The 20610-nt window shown below is 42.0% G+C and overlaps 1 protein-coding gene across 2 annotated transcripts in view; it reads left to right on the forward strand.

The window, feature by feature from the left end:
- RASEF (RAS and EF-hand domain containing) overlaps positions 1–20610 on the forward strand; it is a 76068-nt gene that overhangs the window by 46102 nt on the left and 9356 nt on the right. For both annotated transcript variants that reach the window (XM_036904322.2, XM_036904321.2), the window contains 8 exons: positions 501–585; positions 1508–1596; positions 12803–13037; positions 13306–13443; positions 13558–13705; positions 15027–15108; positions 16359–16473; positions 19819–19938. In XM_036904322.2, the coding sequence (XP_036760217.1) occupies positions 501–585; positions 1508–1596; positions 12803–13037; positions 13306–13443; positions 13558–13705; positions 15027–15108; positions 16359–16473; positions 19819–19938 (1012 nt within the window). The remainder of the gene's footprint in view (positions 1–500; positions 586–1507; positions 1597–12802; positions 13038–13305; positions 13444–13557; positions 13706–15026; positions 15109–16358; positions 16474–19818; positions 19939–20610) is intronic.

Below are 20610 nucleotides of genomic sequence, written 5' to 3' on the forward strand. Positions count from 1 at the left end.
AATCCATGGTTGAGTTGGGATTTTAACCCAGAGTCAACATTGGAGCCTTTAACTGGTCCATGATAGTGCCTGGAAGGACAGCACCAGGCCATGAGCCAGGCGAGGAGTGGCTAGGAGAAAGAACATCTCCATCTGCAAACATGTAACATCTCGGATCTGCACCTGGCTGGAGCACATGTAGGGGGATAGAGAGCAGTGCATGGGGCCAGCCGGGGCCAGGCATTTAGGAAACTACCTGAGGGTGGAGTGGGCTCCTCAGCAGAGCTAATGCCTTCCTAAAATGTCTTGAGACTTTTAAAGAGAGCTAATACATCAATTGAATTGTAGTTCTAGTTATGGATTATAACCTCAGTTTATGAGGTTTGAAGGGAAGTGGTAGAAAGTTGCAAGAGGTCTTAAGTGAATCCACATTCTGAACATCACAGCCTGAAAAGAAAGTGGTGACATTCACCCCCACCTTCTTTTCAACTGTTTATTCATTTTATTTGCTTACTCTGTAGAACAGCTAACCGGAAGCTGCATGACAGTAATGATGGCCTACGCAGTGCCCTTGAAAACAGTTACAGCAAGTTCAACAGATCCTTGGTATGCAATAGAATTTTATAACGTGTTTTGTTCTTTCTTCTGGCAGAGTATTCTGGTGTAAATCATGTCTTTTATTAGAGGAGAACTTACAGTAAGGAGAAACTTCCATATGATAAGAGGAGGCAACATTCTTCCAAGTTGGAAAATATGTCAGCTCTCTGCAGAAATATATGTCTAAACTCTTTGTTAGATGTTCAAGGAAACCAGAGAAGGATGTATAAGGTGTGACCTGGCTCCTGGTCACACCTTTATATTTGTGTAGGGAGTTAAGTAGGGAACTAATATGTGCACAGATGGCAGTAATGTAAAAGAAAGTGGGAAATCCCATGGAGGTACACATAAAATACTGCCCATTTGAGGACTGTGAAGATGCATCCAGCTGAGATATGTTTAGACATATTGAGTATTCTTTATGCCAGTGAGATTATCCTAGTGGGGGACGTTGGATTTTAACACCTCCTACAGAAACAAGCTAAGCCGCATTTGGAATTTGGAAGACCTTGCTGAGACTACATGTGTCAGAAAGCCTGTTCTCCCACTTTTGGGGTTTGGCTCCAAGTGTGGGGTTCCAGTGCTGTAGGTTAGCATAACTAAGCCAAGTTCTGGTTCAAGAAGAGACAAATCCAAAGATGTTGGTATTGCAGGTCCCAGCAAATCTGGGGAACCGGGATGCCCCTTTATGGTTTATGCAGGAGGAGATGGACTTACAGCATGAGATGGAGAGAGTACTTGGGGCACTTACCTTATAATTTTTGCCTGGATTTTCATGCTCACATTTGTTCATACAGGATACCAAACTTTTAATTATATTCGACATTAACTAGTGTGCTGTAGTTAAAAAATATGTGTGTGTGTGTGTGTGTATCCATAAAAGGTATATGTGGAACAACAAAATAATACTTATGTATTTTATGTATTACAGCGCATGAATAATATATCACCAGGGAATACAATTTCTAGAAGCAGTCCCAAATTTAATAGTCATTCTCCTCAGCCTCTGGGCTATGACAGGTATGTCAGCACCTACTTAACTTCTTGTTTGAGCTCAGGTTAAAAGGAAAGTAATTGTCCTTAGAGGTGAATTAAAGTAATAGGATATATTTTAGGCCCTAATTTCTATTCCCTACTACCTTACTTAAAGTTTCTGGAACATGAAAACATGTAAAAATTAAAATTAAAAATGTTTCAGGGAGGGCAAAGTGGTTTACTTAAGACATTATCATGCTTGGTTTCACATATGCTCACCTTACTTCATCCCTGATCATGTCCTGTTTCTTAGAAGTGGGCTCAGTAGGAGGTGTCTGAGGGTAACCCGTGATGCCATGGTATGTGATGTCGTGGTGTATGATGTGAGACTCGGCGCATGATCTGTAAATGTGTGATAGTGCAGTATAATGCTGTATTAACTATGTATGAGGAAAAGGAAACTTTCAAACAAATAGAGATATGGCTAACAAATGTTTATGAGCTATTGGAGGAGTCACAGAGGCTTATCAGAAGTGAGAATTTAGCTCTATTTTTGATCAGTTTAATCAAATGAAGTGAAATAGTAGCCCTGCTGTAACTTGAGATCCAGCAGTAAAAATAAAAAGATTACATGTGTACACATTTGTGTACATATTCATGTGTCCAGTGTTGTTACTTAAAAAGTTAATTTCGGAGTATGTCAGAGTTTGAAAGTAGAAGGGAATGCGTAAACTACAGGTTTCTGGCTCTCCATTTCTGATATGACTTTCCAATTCATATTCATTCCTTTTTCATGAGAACTTTTGGTCTAAAGAATAATGTATCTAATATCCTGATGATAGCAAAATGTCAGGTTCCCTTTCAGGAAGGTCTGTTACCAAGGCTTATTGGTGATCACTTTTAAGAAAATTCTCTCCAGTTTTGAGACGTTTTTATTGTACACTGATTTGTGAAATAAAAATTTTAATGGCTTATTGATTTATAGGCAGCTTGTTCTGTTACTGAGAAAGAGCATTACTTTTTGAAAATGTGTGGGCACGATGCCATTTTTCTGGACTTATATTTAAGATCAGTTCTGAGCCCAGAGTGGAAAAGATATACATAACTGAAAATTATTTCAAAAATTTCACCATGATTCATTTTTGAAGAGTAGATACCATGAATAAGGCTCAGGGGTACTGGATAAAGAGCTCCTTGACAGTAGGTTCTAAGGAGCAAAGTGACCACTGTCCAGGGGCTCAGAGTGCAGAAACATAACACTCGTGTGTACACGACCTTGAACAGTAGTAGCAAGAGGGCCACCAAGGTCCAGACTAATGTTCCTTTTCAGAGGGCTGCTAGTTTGATATGACAAGTTAACATTTGATTTTCTTTTTGATGCCACTATAAAAACTTAAAATCATGTTGTAAATTTCATTTTTGTTTTTTATTAAATGAAACTTTATTTGAAAAATACTCTTAAGATTAGAATGCTATGCTTACTTGGATAAGAGAATTGTCATATCAGTTAAATAACAGTAGCCAAACCTAAAAGAGTGAAATCAAAATTAGCTTAGACAGAAACACCTTCAGAGCTGTGCCATGGCTGTGGGTGGTCAGGACCTGGCTGCCGTGAGCTGAGTCACACCTGCAGGTCACCCCTGCCCCCTGGTCCCTCACGGTGACACCCTCCTCTTCCTTCTTGGGGAGTCCTGAGGATTCAGGGGATCCTGGGACAGCTTGTGGCTTCCGTGGGCTGCAGGTGGAGCAACAGGAGCAGAAGGGCCACTTGGGAAAGGCTGCAGGTGGGCCTGGGCGTCGGCCAGCATTTGTCTGATGCGGTCGCCTTCTCTCAGCTTCACAGGCGGTTCAGGATCAGCTGGCCCATGAGTCCGGCGGCAGCCAGCGGGCCCTCCATGGCTGCAAGGGCTCCACTGCTCTGCCTCGGAGTGCCAGGTCCATGGTCACAGGGGATGGCTCAGAACCCTGCAGAGTTCTGTCACTCAGGGCAACAGGGGCCCTCATAACAGGGCAGGGCAGTTAGGTGGGGGAGGGGAGGCCAGCCAGGTTCTAGAGCACTGCTCTCCCTACCTGGCCCTGCAGCCGTCCTGGGTGACAACGCAGGGCCGAGCCACGTCCCTTTCTGTGTGTGAGGGCAAGTCAGGGCAGTGGTGCTGGGCCACGTTCCAGCTGAGGCCCTGTCTCTTGATTTTACATTTTCTTCTGCCTCAGGGATTTCCACTGCTATCCACCAGGGTCCTGGCATCTCCCTCGTCCGAGGCTCCCTCCCTCCTCGTGTTGGTCACTGTGGTGTCAGGTGAACATGTGCCCAGACACTGTTTATGGAATCCTGGGAACACAAGTCAGGGCACACCACAGCCATGCTGTCTGCTGCTCAGCCTGGTGGTGTTCTGGGTTTCAGTGGCAGGTGTCCCCAGACTAAGATGTGTGTGCCCATATGCCTCCCAGGGGTCCTTCAGGAAGGGGTGGTGGTCACACAGAGACAGGCCTGACTGTGTAGCCTGCCTGTGGACGAGGGCTCGGGCCGGCCATGGGGATGGTGATCCTGAGTCTGTGACTGGGGTCGCTGCTGGAACCTCCACCTGGACGGAGTGGGGGTGGGTCAGGAAGCAAGTTCACATTCACACCCATCACTCAGGGGGCAGTGTGTGAAGTTCAACTCAAGGGTCTGAAGTACAGGGATCGGGGAGGACCTGAACACGCAGTCTGCAGCCTTGCTCTGCTGGGTACCCCATGTGTGGGTGGCCTTCCATGACACCAATATCGTGGGCATCATGGAAATCACCAGAGATCACTTGACCATAACTGTGACCTCCTGTCCACTGGGGGCTTCCACTCAGGGGTACTTCCAACCAGCGCCCCTCCCAGGAGGAGTCCACGGAGCTCACCCCCTCTGCCTCCCTGCACAGGACAAGGACGCCTTGGCTGTCTGAAGTTGGAGTTGACATCTGCCAGTCATCCTGTGAAGGGTGGACTTGCTCCTGGATGAGGCGGGAAGGGCCCTTATTTCAGGTTGGAAGGTTGTCTTCATCCAGTGTTTTGAACAATGACAGAACTTTATTTTCCAGTTCACTGTTTCCCTCTTCAGCTGCCTAATCTATCTATTAAACTATTACTTTCAGTGAGTTTATTTTCATTACTATAGTAGTATTGGTATAGATACAAGTAATAGATATACCTAGTTGTTTTTCAATATGCCTGTTTTCTTTTTCTATAGCATTTCTTTTTTTTAATTTTTTTTATTAAGGTGTTATTGACAGTACATTCCTATGAAGGTTTCACATGAAAAAACAATGTGGTTACTACATTTACCCATATAATCAAGTCCCCACCCATACCCCAATGCAGTCACTGTTCATCAGTATAATAAGATGCCACAGATTCACTGTTTGCATTCTCTTTGCTACACTGTTTTCCTCGTGACCCCCACACCATATGTACTAAACATAATACCCCTCAATCCCCATCTCCATCCCTCCCGACCTGCCCTCCCACACCCCTCCCCTTTGGTAACCACTAGTCTCTTCTTGGGGTCTGTGAGTCTGCTGCTATTTTGTTCCTTCAGTTTTGCTTCATTGTTATACTCCAAAAATTAGGGAAATCATTTGACACTTGTCTTTCTCCACCTGGCTTGTTTCACTGAGTGTAATATCCTCCAGCCTCATCCAAGTTGTTGTAAATGGCAGGATTTGTTTCTTTATTATGGCTGAATAGTATTCCATTGTGTATATGTACCACATCTTCTTTATCCATTCATCTGCTGATGGACACTTAGGTTGCTTTCATATCTTGGCTATTGTAAATAGTGCTGCAATAAACACAGGGGTGCATATGTCTTTTTGAGTCTGAGAAGTTGTATTCTTTGGGTAAATTCCAAGGAGTGGGATTCCCGGGTCAAATGGTATTCCTATTTTTAGTTTTTTGAGGAACCTCCATATTGCTTTCCACAACGGTTGAACTAGCTTACATTCCCACAAGCAGTGTAGGAGGGTTCCTCTTTTTCTGTTCTTGCCAGTGTTTATTGTTCTTAGTCTCTTTGATGCTGGCCATCCTTACTGGTGTGAGGTGATATCTCATTGTGGTTTTAATTTGCATTTCCCTGATGATTAGTGATGTAGAGCATCTTTTCATGTGTTTGTTGGCCATCTGAATTTCTTTGGAGAATTGTCTCTTCATATCCTCTGCCCATTTTTTAATCATTTTATTTGCTTTTTAGGTGTTGAGGCATGTGAGTTTTTTATATATTTTGGATGTTAACCTCTAGTCAGAAATGTCACTTACAAATATACTCTCCCATACTGTAGGATGCCTTTTTGTTCTGTTGATGGTGTCCTTTGCTGTACAGAAACTTTTTAGTTTGATGTAGTTCCATGTGTTCATTTTAGCTTTTGTTTCCCTTGCTCAAGGATATGCGTTCAGGAAGAAGTTGCTCGTGCTTATATTCAGGAGATTTTTGCCTATGTTGTCTTCTAAGAGTTTTATGGTTTCATGACTTACATTCAGGTCTTTGATCCATTTCCAGTTTACTTTTGTGTATGGGGTTAAACAATAATCCAGTTTCATTCTCTTGCATGTAGCTGTCCAGTTTTGCCAACACCAGCTGTTGAAGAGGCTGTCATTTCCCCATTGTATGTCCATGGCTCCTTTATTGTATATTAATTGACCATATATGGTTGGGTTTATATCTGGGCTCTCGAGTCTTTTCCATTGTTCAATGGGTCAGTTCTTGTGCCAGTACCAAATTGTCTTGATTACTGTGGCTTTGTAGTAGAGCTTGAAGTTGGGGAGAATAATCCACCCAGCTTTATACTTCCTTCTCAGGATTGCTTTGGCTATTAGGGGTCTTTTGTGGTTCCATATGAATTTTAGAATGATTTTCTCTAGTTCATTGAAGAATGCTGTTGGTATTTTGATAGGAATTGCATTGAATCTGTAGATTGCTTTAGGCAGGATGGTCATTTTGACAATATCAATTCTTCCTATCCATGAGCACGGGATGTGTTTCCATTTATTGGTATCTTCTTTAATTTCTCTCATGAGTGTCTTGTAGTTTTCAGAGCATAGGTCTTTCACTTCCTTGGTTAGGTTTATTCCTAGTTATTTTATTCTTTTCAATGCAATTGTGAATGGAATTGTTTTCCTGAGTTCTCTTTCTGCTAGTTTATTGTTAGTGTATAGAAATGCAACTGATTTCTGTGTATTAATTTTATATCCCACAACTTTGCTGAATTCAGATATTAGATCTAGTAGTAGTTTTGGAATGGATTCTTTAGGGTTTTTTATGTGTAATATCATGTCATCTGCAAACAGTGACAATTTAACTTCTTCCTTACCAATCTGGATGCCTTTTATTTCTTTGTGTTGTCTGATTGCCATGGCTAGGTCCTCCACTACTATGTTGAATAAAAGTGGGGAGAGTGGGCATCCCTGTCTTGTTCCTGATCTTAAAGGAAAAGCTTTCAGCTTCTCACTGTTTAGTATGATGTTGGCTGTGGGTTTGTCATATATGGCCTTTATTATGTTGAGGTACTTGCCCTCTATATCCATTTTGTTGAGATTTTTTATCATGAATGGATGTTGAATTTTGTCAAATGCTTTTCTGCATCTATGGAGATGATCATGTGGATTTTGTCCTTTTTGTTGATGTGGTGTGTGATGATGATGGGTTTTTGAATGTTGTACCATCCTTGCATCCCTAGAATAAATTGTACTTGATCATGATGGATGATCTTTTTGATGTATTTTTGAATTCAGTTTGTTAATATTTTGTTGAGTATTTTTGCATCTATGTTCATCAGGGATATTGGTCTGTAATTTTCTTTTTTTGTGGTGTCTTTGCCTGGTTTTGGTATTAGAGTGATGCTGGCCTCATAGAATGGGTTTGGAAGTATTTCCTCTTCTTCTACTCTTTGGAAAACTTTAAGGAGGATGGATGGCTATTAGGTCTTCACTAAATGTTTGATAAAATTCAGCAGTGAATCCATCTGGTCCAGGAGTTTTGTTCTTAGATAGTTTTTTGATTACCAATTCAATTTCATTGCTGGTTTTTGGTCTGTTCAGATTTTCTGTTTCTTTGTTGATCAGGCTTGGAAAGTTGTATTTTCTAGAAAGTTGTCCATTGCATCTAGATTATCCAGTTTGTTGGCATTTAATTTTTCATAGTATTCTCTAATAATTCTTTGTATTTCTGTGGTGTCTATAGTGAGTTTTCCTATCTCATTTCTGATTCTGTTTATGTGAGTAGACTCTCTTTTTTTGTTGATAAGTCTGGCTAGGGTTTATCTGTTTTGTTTATTTTCTTGAAGAACCAGCTCTTGCTTTCATTGATTCTTTCTTTTGTTTTATTCTTCTCAATTTAATTTATTTCTGCTCTAATCTTTATTATGTCCCTCCATCTACTGGCTTTTGGCCTTATTTGTTCTTCTTTTTCTAGTTTCATTAATTGTGAGTTTAGAGTGTTCATATGGGATTGTTCTTTCCTGAGGTAGGCCTGTATTGCAATATACTTTCCTCTTAGCATGGCCTTTGCTGCATCCCACATATTTTGTGGTGTTGAGTTATTGTTGTCATTTGTCTCCACATATTGCTTGATGTCTGTTTTCATTTGGTCATTGATTCATTGGTTGTTTAGGAGCATGTTGTGAAGCCTCCATGTGTTTGTGGGCTTTTTCATTTTCTTTGCATGATTTATTTCTAATTTCATACCTTTGTGGTCTGAGAAACTGATTGGTAGAATTTCATTCTTTTTGAATTTGCCGAGGCTCTTTTTGTGGCCTAGTATATGATCTATTCTTGAAAATGTTCTATGTGCACTTGAGAAGAATGTGTATCCTGCTCCTTTTGTTTGTAGAGTTCTGTAGATGTCTGTTAGGTCCATCTGTTCTAGTGTGTTGTTTAGTGCCTCTGTGTCCTTATTTTCTGTCTGGTTGATTTGTCCTTCAGAGTGAGTGGAGTGTTGAAATCTCCTAGAATGAATGCATTACATTCTATTTCCCCTTTAATTCTGTTATTTTTTGTTTCATATATGTGGGTGCTCCTGTGTTGGGTGCATAGATATTTATAATGGTTTTTTCTTCTTGTTGGACTGAACCCTTTATCATTATGTAATGTCCTTCTTTGTCTTGTGTGACTTTCTTTATTTTGAATCTATTTTGTCTGATACTAGTACTGCAACTCCTGCTTCTTTCTCCCTATTAGTTGCATGAAATATCTTTTTCCATCCCTTCACTTTTAGTCTGTGTATGTCTTTGGGTTTAAAGTGAGTGTCTTGTAAGCAGCATATAGATGGGTCTTGTTTTTTATCCATTCAGTGACTCTATGTCTTTTGATTGGTGCATTCAGTCCATTTACATTTAGGGTGATTATCAATAGGTATGTATTTATTGGCATTGCAGGCTTTAGATTCATGGTTACCAAAGGTTCAAGGTTAACTTCCTTACTATCTAAGAGTCTAACTTAACTCACTTTATATACCATTGCAAACACAATCTAAAGGTTCCTTTTTCCTCCTCCTTTTTCTTTCTCCTCCATTCTTTATATATTAGGTGTCATATTCTGTATGCTTTTTCTATCCCGTGATTGACTTTGGGGATAGTTGATTTAATTTTGCCTTTGCTTAGTAATGAACTGTTTTACTTTCTTTACTGTGATTTTATTACCTCTGATGACAGCTCTTAAACCTTAGAAACACTTCCATCTGTAGCAGTCCGTCCAAAATACACTGTAGAGATGGTTTGTGGGAATAAATTCTCTCAGCTTTTGCTTATCTGGAAATTGTTTAATCCCTTCTTCAAATTTAAATGATAATCTTGCTGGATAAAGTATTCTTGGTTTGAGGCCCTTCTGCTTTATTGCATTAAATACATCATGCTACTCCCTTCTGGCCTTTAGTTTTTCCACTGAAAAGTCTGATAATAGCCTGATAGGCTTTCCTTTGTATGTGGTCTTATTTCTCTTTCTGGCTGCTTTTAATAATCTGTCCTTATCCTTGATCTTTGCCATTTTAATTACTGTATGTCTTGGTGTTGTCTTCCTTGGGTCCCTTGTGTTGGGAGATCTATTCACCTCCATGGCCTGAGAGACTATCTCCTTCCCCAGATTGGGGAAGTTTTCAGCAATTACCTCCTCAAAGACACTTTCTATCCCTTTTTCTCTTTCTTCTTCTTCTGGTACCCCTATTAAGCAAATATTGTTCTGTTTGGGTTGGTCACACAGTTCTCTCAATATTCTTTCATTCTTTAGGACCCTTTATTCTCTCTGTGCTTTAGTTTCTTTGTATTCCTCTTCTCTAATTTCTATTTAATTTATTGTCTCCTCCACTGTATCTCATCTGCTTTTAATACCCTCCATTGTGCTCTTCAATGATTGGACCTCCGACCAGAATTCATTGCTGAGTTCTTGAATATTTTTCTGTACCTCCATGGGCATGTTAATGATTTTTATTTTTGAAATCCCTTTCAGGAAGATTCAGGAGATTGATTTCATTTGAATCTTTCTCAGGTGTTGTATTCATAATTTCAGTCTGAACCAGGTTCCTTTGGCATTTCATATTTGTATATGGCACCCTCTAGTGCCCAGAAGCTCTGCTCTCTGGAGCTGCTCAGCCCCTGAAGCAATGTTGCGGGTCGCAGGGGAGCAGTATTGGTGCCTGGGGGGAGGAAAGTCTGTTTCCTGCTTCCTGGCTGCTATGCTTGCCTCCACTGCCAGAACCAGTGGGATGAGCACACAGGTATAAGCCTCTATGCTTTGTGTTTGTTGTTGCTATAGATGGGGCTTCCCTCTGGCTGGCCTAATGCCAGGGTGGGGTTTTCCAGTTTGTGAGCCAGGTGGGGCTCACCAGGAGAAAGGCGCAGTAGGCTGCGTATCACGGAGGGCATCCTTCAAGCTGTGTAGCCAATCAGGGAGCTGGAGTGCCTGAAGATCATGAAAGTTCCAAACTACTGGGCAGAGTGCACCTGGACAATTTTGTCTACCTGTCCTTCTCCTGAGCAGTAAGCTCTGTGCAATCCTTGTCCCTTTAGTAGCCTTCTTGCTGTTAGGAAGTCTCTCAGACTGCCCACCTTTCTTTTGTCCCAGAGCAGCCAGATTTGGATCCCTGCTTTTCCAAAGCAGCTGGAATCTCAGTCTCTCCAGGTATTCTGCCTGTCTTAACTTTCCAACCCCCTAATCATGAAAGTACCATGCAAGCACCATGAAATGTAGGTTTGTGCTCCCAGAGCAGATCTCTGAAGTTAGGTATTCAGCAGTCCCAGGCCTCCACTCCCTCCCTGCTCTGTGTCTCTTTCTCCTGCCAGTGAGTTGGGATGGGGGAAGGCTTGGGTCCTGCTGGCCACAGTTTTGGTACATTACCCTGTTCTGTGAGGTTTATTCTTTTCTCCAGGTGTATGCAGTTTGGCTCAGCCCTCTTTCCTGTTGCTTTTTTCAGTGTTAGTTGTATTAATTATATTTTCATATTATATGTGGTTTTAGGAGGAAGCCTCTTTCTCACCTCTCACGCCGCCATCTTTAATCCCTTGTAAATTTTATTTTATTGCTTTTGTGGCCTTATTGGATTTCAACTTGTGTATTCGTTTTGTGTTTTTTTCTAGGAACTCTAACAAAAGTATAACTTGTTTTATATTTTCATATGACCTCATTGTTATGAAAATATTCTTTAGGCAGATAAGAATAGTTTACTTTTAAAGAGCATATATGTATATGTGTGTGTGTGTGTGTGTGTGTGTGTGTGATCTGTACCTATATTTTTAATTTAGAGTCTATATATTCTAGGTGGTGATGGCTCAATTCAGGATTTCACTTCTCCTTTGCTCCTTATCAAAAAGACAAATAAGTTTAAAAAAAAGTTCTGATGAATAATGACATAGAGGGGAAGTAGTTTGTGCTGTATAATGAGAGTGTTTTGTTAGATCCTTTATAGATTAACCTAAAACCAGTTTCAGAAGAACAGTTTCATAAATGATAAAACAACAAAAAAAAGTCCACACACACACACACACAACTAGCTAGATAGATTGCGATATGGTATGAAATTTCCTGCCTCAGGATAAAAACTTTATAATTGAGCAACATTTTCAGAGAGAGTTTGGTGGTTAAATTATGTTTTTAGTTAATTTTAAGCATTTGCTAATGGTACCAAGATATCTTTGACTTTTCAGATCTATGTCTTATACTTTCTTGTGTTGGGATCCCCTTCTCTTTCTCAGCATAGCCATCTCTTATTATTTCTCATATCTGGAGACCTAGTACTTGACCACTACTCCATTCTGATGAGATCGTGGATGCCTAGTGGCTTAGATGGTGCCCAGTGTGTAGTGGGGACTAAATAAGTTATAGCCCCCCCTTTTTTATTGTTTTTATTTCAATGTAAACTTAGATTCTTATGAAAATCAAAAGGAAAAGCAAAGGTTAATAGGGAGATAGGCACTTTCTTTTGATTCTCCCATCGATGAGAATTTCTCCTTCACTTATAAAATGTTAGAGTGTCACAAATGGGAAGATCCACAGAAGTCAAGTTCTAGCTTTTATCTGAGGCACCGTCCTATGAAACCCCTCCTAAAGACATCTTTCTAGACTATGACTCAACACCTTGTAACAGAAAAGTCATATGTCAAACCATTCCGGTACCACACATTTTGGGTGGCTTGTCTTTTTTTATCATGTTGATTAGCAATATTACTTCCAGAAAAGCTTATCAGTTGGCTTTTATTTTGTCTTGTGCAACCTGAGAGAACGTATTCTTCTTCATATGTCAGCTCTGTAAGTATCGGAAGAGAGGAATCATTGAGATGGAAGCTGAGTACTGAACCATTTCTACTGTCTGAGGGTTTTGAGTCTCACACTTGCCTTTCCCATCCAGGATCTCAGCAGTCCTCTTAAGTAGAGGTGTTATCCAGGAGGGATAAGTTGTTCAGAATGTGGTCTGACCAGGTTAGAGTGAAAAGATTCACATGCTGCATTTTTCTTAATGCAGCAATTCCTTTTGTATCAGGAAATACCGGAGGTAATTTAAAAAATAGCTTTACTAAATGTTTGAGTGTCTTTATCTTAATGGATTGAACTTTCTCTTAATAGAATGAACTGATATTGCCTTGAACATTTTATTTCCCCGATGGTTAATCATGGCATACCACTGTGACTCCTGGCGAACATGAGCATGTCGGCCTTCTTGGTCCCTCTGCCGGTGGAATCCCTTGCTGTGTAGTCCTGAGCATTGTGAGCCCTCAGGTTAAGCTCTCTTCCCCTCCGTCACCAGGTCGTCCCGCTCTTCCTATGTAGATGAGGACTGTGACTCCTTGGCCCTCTGTGATCCTATGCAGAGGATGAACTGTGAAGTTGACAGCCTGCCTGAGAGCTGCTTCGACAGTGGCCTGTCTACCCTGAGAGATTCCAATGAGTATGACTCGGAGGTAGAATACAAGCACCAGAGAGGATTTCGGAGGTCACAGGGCACGCAGGAGAGCTTCGGGGGTGATGCATCGGACACAGACGTAAGCCCCACATGGCGCTGTGCTCCTAGGCCTTATTTTCAATAGAAATCTGTCACCCTGTTTGACTTTTATCTATTGTGGGAATACGTTTTAAAGGTAAATATGAAGCACAGTCAGTAGAATGTTTTTTTTTCTCCACTGATTAGGGAGACATTCTCATAGATTGCCATCTGGGGCCACTCTGTTCTATAGTTTTCTTCTCATTAATCCATGATGTGTATGTGTCATGAGATACTTTGTTAATGGCTGACTTTAAAAAAAAAAACAGGTTCCTGATATAAGGGATGAAGAGACCTACGGTGCAGAGGGTGTGGCTTCCGTCTTAGACTGGAAGCCCCAGGGACCTGCTGGTGAGGGCAGCCTTTCTGGCTCTTCACGGAAGCCCATCTCAGCCCTTTCGCCTCAGGTGGGTGTTCCTGAGATGCTTCCGTTCGGGAATGCTGTGATTTTCCATGCCATGTAGCCTCTTGGGGACAAACCTGGCACTATCTTTGTCACCCCTGTGGCTTTTTCTCCCTAGATGGACACTGAGGATGATAGCCATAAGTCTGCCAGCTCACAGAAGGCTTTCAAGATTGTGCTTGCTGGAGACGCTGCAGTGGGGAAGTCTAGTTTCCTCATGAGACTTTGCAAGAATGAATTTCGAGGAAATACAAGTGCCACCCTGGGTATGGTCCCTTTTGATAATGGGGACATGACCTTTTGCTTGATTTTATTTTTTTTAGGGATTGTATACACAGCTCGCTGTCCCTCTGTGTGCATCCATGATGGATATAGTGCGTGTGTGTGTGTGTGTGTGTGCGTGCATTTGTGCATGTGTCTGTCCTTGTCCATAAAATCGTTTCTCCTCTGTTTTGGCTAAGGCCCAACTTTAGGAAAGGAAAACTGACAAAGGACAGAGGCATCTGCTTACCCAGTCAGATCTACCAAACCAAGTGGAGCTGGAGATGACAGATTCGTTTATTTAGCAAACACTTATTGAGTCCTACTGTGAGCCAGATTCTGTCGTAGGTGCTAAGGATACACAATGAACAGTGTTGATTCAATCCCAGCCTGCAAGGAGATTACATCCCAAAGGAGGGAAATGGATGGAAAAACAAATAAAATGCATAAGTTTTGGAGAGAGGTACAGTTTTACACAGGGTTGGGCCAGGAAAGCTTCTTGGATAAGATGTAATTTGATGTTGATAAGGTGACATTATTGCCAGCCAGTTGTCATTATGGTCAAAGTTATAGCCAGATGCACACTCCTTCCTTCCCCTACTTCACCTCGGAATATATAATACCTCTCAGAACAAGGAAAGAAATAGTGTTCTGATTTCCCTAATTTGCATAATATCAGCAAGAGGAGTTGAAGATATGCAAATGATCATTTATTTTTCTTCTTCATCCAAAGAGTTCTTATTTTGATAACCAGAAGTGTTAGAACAGTTTGATTACCCTCTTCACAATGGGCATCTTTGTAAATTTATGGTTCTCTGTTACACCCTTCAAGATAACAAAGATGAAAGGTGAATTTGATTCATAAAAAGACCATGGCATTTGGTTCAGTTGCTAGAGAGCATGTTGTATGTACATATAGTATATGTATATAAAAATACATATATACATACATATATACATACACACACATATACATGCATAGAATCATAGGTACTCACATGCATACACATAAATGTGTATACATGTACACATACACAGATGTAACTGAGTTCGGCTAATTACCTGGGCAAAGTGAACATAGATTTTCATTTTGTCTAGATTAAATCCTTCCCCAAGTCAGCCAACCTGCAGCCGGTGTCTGTGCACACACGTGTGGCCTGACTTATAATTCCTATTTGAAGGTCACGCTCCTTGAAGGCCGTGTTCATTCCTGTCTGCCTCTCTGAGCTTTGGCTTTATTGGCTTTTGTCTCTAAGAAGGGCTTGAAAGTAAAAAGCAGTGGAATTACTGACGTCGTTCTCCGTGTTCTCTTACACCCCTTTTCAGGTGTTGATTTTCAAATGAAAACTCTCATTGTGGACGGAGAGCGAACAGTTCTGCAGCTCTGGGACACGGCTGGCCAGGAGAGGCAAGCTCTCTTCCTAACGCTTCAGGCTCTGCTTCGCTTTGCACAGACCGGCTTCGTAGGATGCTTGGTGTTTTTATACTCATGGTTACATAATTGTAGTATACTGTATAATTATATATATATATATATATATATATATATATATATATATATATTAGAATTTCAAGAATGCTGGCTTTTTTCTTTCTACCTTCCTTTCTGCCTTCTCTTATGTATTGGTGTGTGAGAAGAGGATCATTAGCTTCCTTTGAGCTGATGTTCAGTTGGGAAAAAGAGAGCACTAACATGAGAATTTAGGCGAGGTCACTTCTGAATGCAGTGACAGTGTGAGGAGCTACTTAGCTGGGGTGCAAGAGAACCTGTCAGCTTCCCTTGACTCAAGGGCAGGGGCTCAGACTAAATAACAGACTTGTATCTGGCAACAGTACCTTATTTTGCATACATTGTGGATGACCAGAAGCATTGAGCATTTTATCTTGTCTAGGGAACAGAATCTATCCAACTGGTCTAAAAGTAGGTAGGGGGTGCCTGCCTGCCTCTGTACCAGGCACCATTCAGGCTGCAAAGATTCAGCAGTGAATGGACACAAAACCCTGCCCACATTGAGCTCATATACACCAGCAGACTGAGAATTTCAACATGTAAAAAATATGTGTAGTTGACATGGCCCTATTTAAGATACTATAAAATATTACATGTGGCTTAGAATTAGGACATGTCTGTAGAGTTAGGACATACACTCTTCCTCTAATGAACATCCCAGGCCCTCATGTTTGCACAGCCTCTGGCACACTGTGGTGTTCCACATAACTAGTTCTACTCCCCCAACCCACAATACTCCTTTCCCACCACCCCCAAAATAATTTTTCTCTGATATGCATTTCCTTCCCTCCTCCTCTGTGTCCCCCATGTGGGTTCTGGTAGCTTGTTGCTGTAGCGAAATGTCTAGATACTATGGTCTCTATTACTCTCAACCTTGTCCTGGCTGTGCTCTGGGTTTTCTAAACATTGTTGGGATTGTTTGGTGGAGAAAATGATCGACTTCCAAATCAGTACCTCAGATCCTCATCCTGCTACCCTGCACTGGGTCATTCTAGGCTATTTCACGGTAGCATGTTGCCATTAGATTCTTATCAGTTGGGGCGTTTTTTAGAAGATGTGGAAAAGCATGCATGAAAGAGATGAAGGATGGTGCCACACCAACTGGCCAACTGATCAGGCCCTTACGTACATTCTCTTCTCTTTTCCAGATTCAGAAGTATTGCCAAGTCTTACTTCAGAAGGGCGGACGGCGTCTTGCTGCTCTATGATGTTACATGCGAGAAAAGCTTCCTTAATGTACGGGAATGGGTAGATATGATTGAGGTAAGAGATCAAAATGGAGAGACAGAAACCTGATGTGGGACAGATGCAGGCTATCTTGGAAAATGCTGTCTCCCCTGGTTGCTAAAGCCACCCTGACCAGAAGCCATTGGCCCAAGCTACCAGGAAGGGCCCGGCGTTAGCAGCAGTTTCCTGGACACTTGGCAGTACTGATCTCTTCCTTGGTAGCGTGGCAAGTTCCACACAGCCAAGAACACCGCTGAAGGGAACTTCTGGGAATAGAACTTCTGGGTTTTCTTACAGATAAAAGCAGAGACCGCAGGAAGCAAGTGACCATGCAGTTCACCTGAGAAGCAGCAGCTCTTACAAATGGGGGGACATGGGTGGGTGTGTATATGATGAGACATGTACGTGTGTGCTGGGGGTCCAGGGGAAATGCCCCCTGGATGTGAGTGTGTGCAGAGCTCAGGTCTAAGCACCCTTGCTCTCAACACTGTTCTGGAGTGATTTGGGTCTTTACATATCCCACAGTACCACTGACGGACCAGTGGATGTATTAATCATGTGTGGTGACATCCGTGCTTTCTTTGTGTCAAATGAGACAGTGACTTTCATATGAGGAGCTTCCATATCCTTGGTTTCATGGTAACTCATTTTTAAAAGTAGAAAATCCTTTTGACAACAGTGAGCTGCCAACAGTTACTAATCGACATAAAACTGTAGTTCAAGCTGTGGGTCAGCACACTCTCTTGGAAAAAAAAACAACTGGTAGCTAATATAGTTTTTCCAGTCTGCTACCTAAATTTTTACAGGCATTAAGTGCAGTGGTGGCCAAACAGAAAACTGATTGAGCCTCTAGATTCTTCAGTGTAGCCTCTCAGTTCTTCATTTGGGGCTATCTTATACCCTGTGAAAACCAGAATTGATGTCCTCGTTCCACTAAAGAAGTGATATGAGGAATGACCAGTCACACTGGCGTGAAGACTTAGACATTGATAAAGAAATGTGCATTTTGTTCTACTGAAGTATCATGACCTAAATTTATTATCAACATGTTAAAAGTGTGTTGACATTTATGTAATATTTTTATTTCACCAAGTTTTCCACATGTTGTATTCATGGCTGTAATGTATCTGAGGAAGGAAATGAGACATGTCGTGTTATTCTCCTTTTTGAGGAGAAGCTGGACACGTAGTGTGTGGCACTGGCTTATATTTAGAGGTTGGGATGGGAAGGGGAATTGGACCTCCTGATTCAACACTGGTTACTCCTTCAGTAATGCACCAGAGTGAACAACATATTAAGAAAGGAAGCTTTTCATATCCAGAAAGGAATTCCAAAGTACAGTTAGTGCATAGGGAAGAGCCATCTACTCGGGACAAATGGCCTCTGTGGGGTAGAGAGCTGAGTCCAGAGAGTAATGGATAAGTCTCACTAACTATATCTATGGGTAGTTAAAATCCATAGAACTTTTTACTGTTGAAACTGGTGGAGTTAGTCCTCATTTTAAGTCTTTGGCTTATGCTCAAGAAAAGGAGGCACAGAAGGCAGGGTCAGCCCAGTGTTGAAATAACCCTTAGTGACCAGCCACAGTGCATGGCAGGGCCCCTGCTGCCAGAATTTGCTAAGCATCTGCTCATGGTAGGTGACCTTTCAGCTATTCCGACCACCTTTCACAGAGTCTGAAAAGGAAGATAACTGTATCGAGATACATTATTGAATTTGTTATGGAGAAAAAAATCAGATGCCTGGATCAAAAACCCATTGGGTTACAAAATCTTGTGACAAAATCATGGATAAAATAAAACTATGGCCACTCACTTACCTGTCCTGAATAATTTACTGATCAAATATTTGGGTGAAAGTTGAATGGTGACACTGGAGATGTGAGATCTCTTCCCGACTTCTCTGCATCCAGAAGTATTTTTGGAGTACCTACCTTGTGCCCATCCTGTTGTAGGCTGTGTAGACCTATCCGCAGTCAAAGAGCTCTGTCCTTACGGAGTTTGTGCTCTAGTGGGGGAGACAAGACAAGCAACCAAAACACAAGTGAGATAAAGAGAATGATAGAAATGGGAAATATTATAGTACCAGCGGGCAGGGTGAAGGCTTTATGGGAAGGCAGTGGGCTCCACTGTGCTCAGGGTATTCTCACCAGAAGGTGACACTTGAGCCAAGACTTGGAGGAGGTGCCGGTATTTACCTGTATGACTTTGGGGAAGTCACTGAGACCCGGGGATTCCCGGCTTCCTAAGGTGAATATCTGATCAATGGGTCCGCATGATGCTCCTTTGGATCCTGAGCTGTTCACCAGAGAACATGCCTCGTTAACACCTGAATGGGTGGGGTGACTTGTTTTGCGGGGGTCTTTCATCCCCTACTCCCCTGTGCTGTGGCTCTACTCTGGTGCCTTTGGTTAGAGGTAAATGTTCTGAAGAGAAAGGGAGTCCAGTGTAATCTCATGATTTTCAAGTCTCCTTTCCTGAACTTGTCTTAGGTACGGCACCAAACTGAAAGAGTGTCACAAAGAGCAGTTCCTGTGAGTCTCAGTTAGGGCTGCAGCCTCTCCTATTTAGGAGGCAGAACATACATGTCAGGTTGTCCTCCTCCATTCTCACTGTAGCCTGCTGAGGCGGTGTATGCCCTTACCACCCCTCCATTCTGCAGGTAGGGAAATGAAGGCAGAAATGTGAGGAGACTCACCTGATTTCATGCAATGAGTGGCTGGGTGCTGGGAAGTGTCTAGTCTTGAGCTCAGCTCTGCCCCTCAAGCCTTACATTCCTCCCACTCCACTGTGAATCGGAGACAATTTGCACCTGCTGATTTGGGAGCATTATCCTTAGAATTCGTTACTTCCAATGATTGGTATTGACTCTTCATGAGAAAAATGCTGACCTTCAGGACCTTTCGATTTTGCTCATGTTGTAAACCACATAGCAGTGAGTGTGGAACTTTCCAGCTCTGTTTTTGCCCATTATAGCTGAGGGATTGCTTGTGTGTTTTGTACCTGGGGTACTAAGTTGACTTGTAATCACCATTGGTTGGAGTGAAAGTTGCAGAGAATTGTGTGGGTACCAAGCCAAATGTAGTTCAGTGGTCATGGCTCTTGAGTTCATACTGCAAGCAAGGGTGGAGCCAGTTTGGACCCTGGCCCTGGCCTTTGCAAGCTCTTATTTAATCTCTCTGAATTTCAGGTCCACACCTGGCAGTGGGGGAAAAGTTTGGCTCTTTGGAGATATTTTGAATTTAAAAGATATTATCTATGTATCAAGGGCCACACAAGGGGCTTTTGGAAAATGGGGGCTGGTGGTGGTATGGCTACTGCTGTCATCATAACTTGTCCAGTATTTGATGAATGCACACTTTTTTCCTTTTTTTCATGGTAGGATGCAATCCATAAGAGTATTCCAATCATGTTGGTGGGAAACAAGGCAGATCTTCGTGACACTGCTGCAGCAGAGGGACAGAAATGTGTCCCAGGCTACTTTGGAGAAAAACTGGCCATGGTAAGAGTACAAATGGTCCAGACTGGAATAGTCCTTCAGAATTCACAGGCTCTGGAGTCAGTGGCCTTGACTTCTGTGTACTTTTGCTTTAAGAGGTTCTTTGACAGACCTCCACCCCCTTTGACGGGGCTCCTGTCCTATTCAGGCAGAAGTTCCAGTGGCCCAGACTTTCATGGATGTAAGTATTGCACCAAGGCTTAAGTCTCTCATGAAGGTGAAACCATCACTTGATCATTTCCCCGACTAAAGAGCATTGATAAAGAGGAGCCAGCATTATCCCGTCTTCCTCCTCATGCTCAGGCAGTTCCTCGAATCCTGCTCTAGTCCTGGAATCCAGGTAGAGGAAAAAGAATGGGTGTTATGTTGTGAAAAGATGGCTAAATGACCTAGGGTTAGCTAGTGTGCCAAAGGTAGAAGTCGTGTAGTGTGTCCCCTGGGTGGGAGGGAGTCGGAAGATTTGTGTTTTTCTCTAAGATTTGTGCTTAGCTGAAATAGTCTAAAATTATTTTGGCTGTGTATTTGTATAGAGGATGAAGCTCATTCCTGTCTACATTATTACTGTGGGCAGTGTTTATTCTCCCACAGTTATCATTGCATCTGAATGCTCTGTGCAACCTTGTGACCTGCCTTGCCAGGACAAGGAATCAGGTATACCTTTAACCAAATAAGAGC

Source organism: Manis pentadactyla, chromosome 3, assembly GCF_030020395.1.
Source record: "Manis pentadactyla isolate mManPen7 chromosome 3, mManPen7.hap1, whole genome shotgun sequence".
In the NCBI taxonomy this organism is placed as follows: domain Eukaryota; kingdom Metazoa; phylum Chordata; class Mammalia; order Pholidota; family Manidae; genus Manis; species Manis pentadactyla.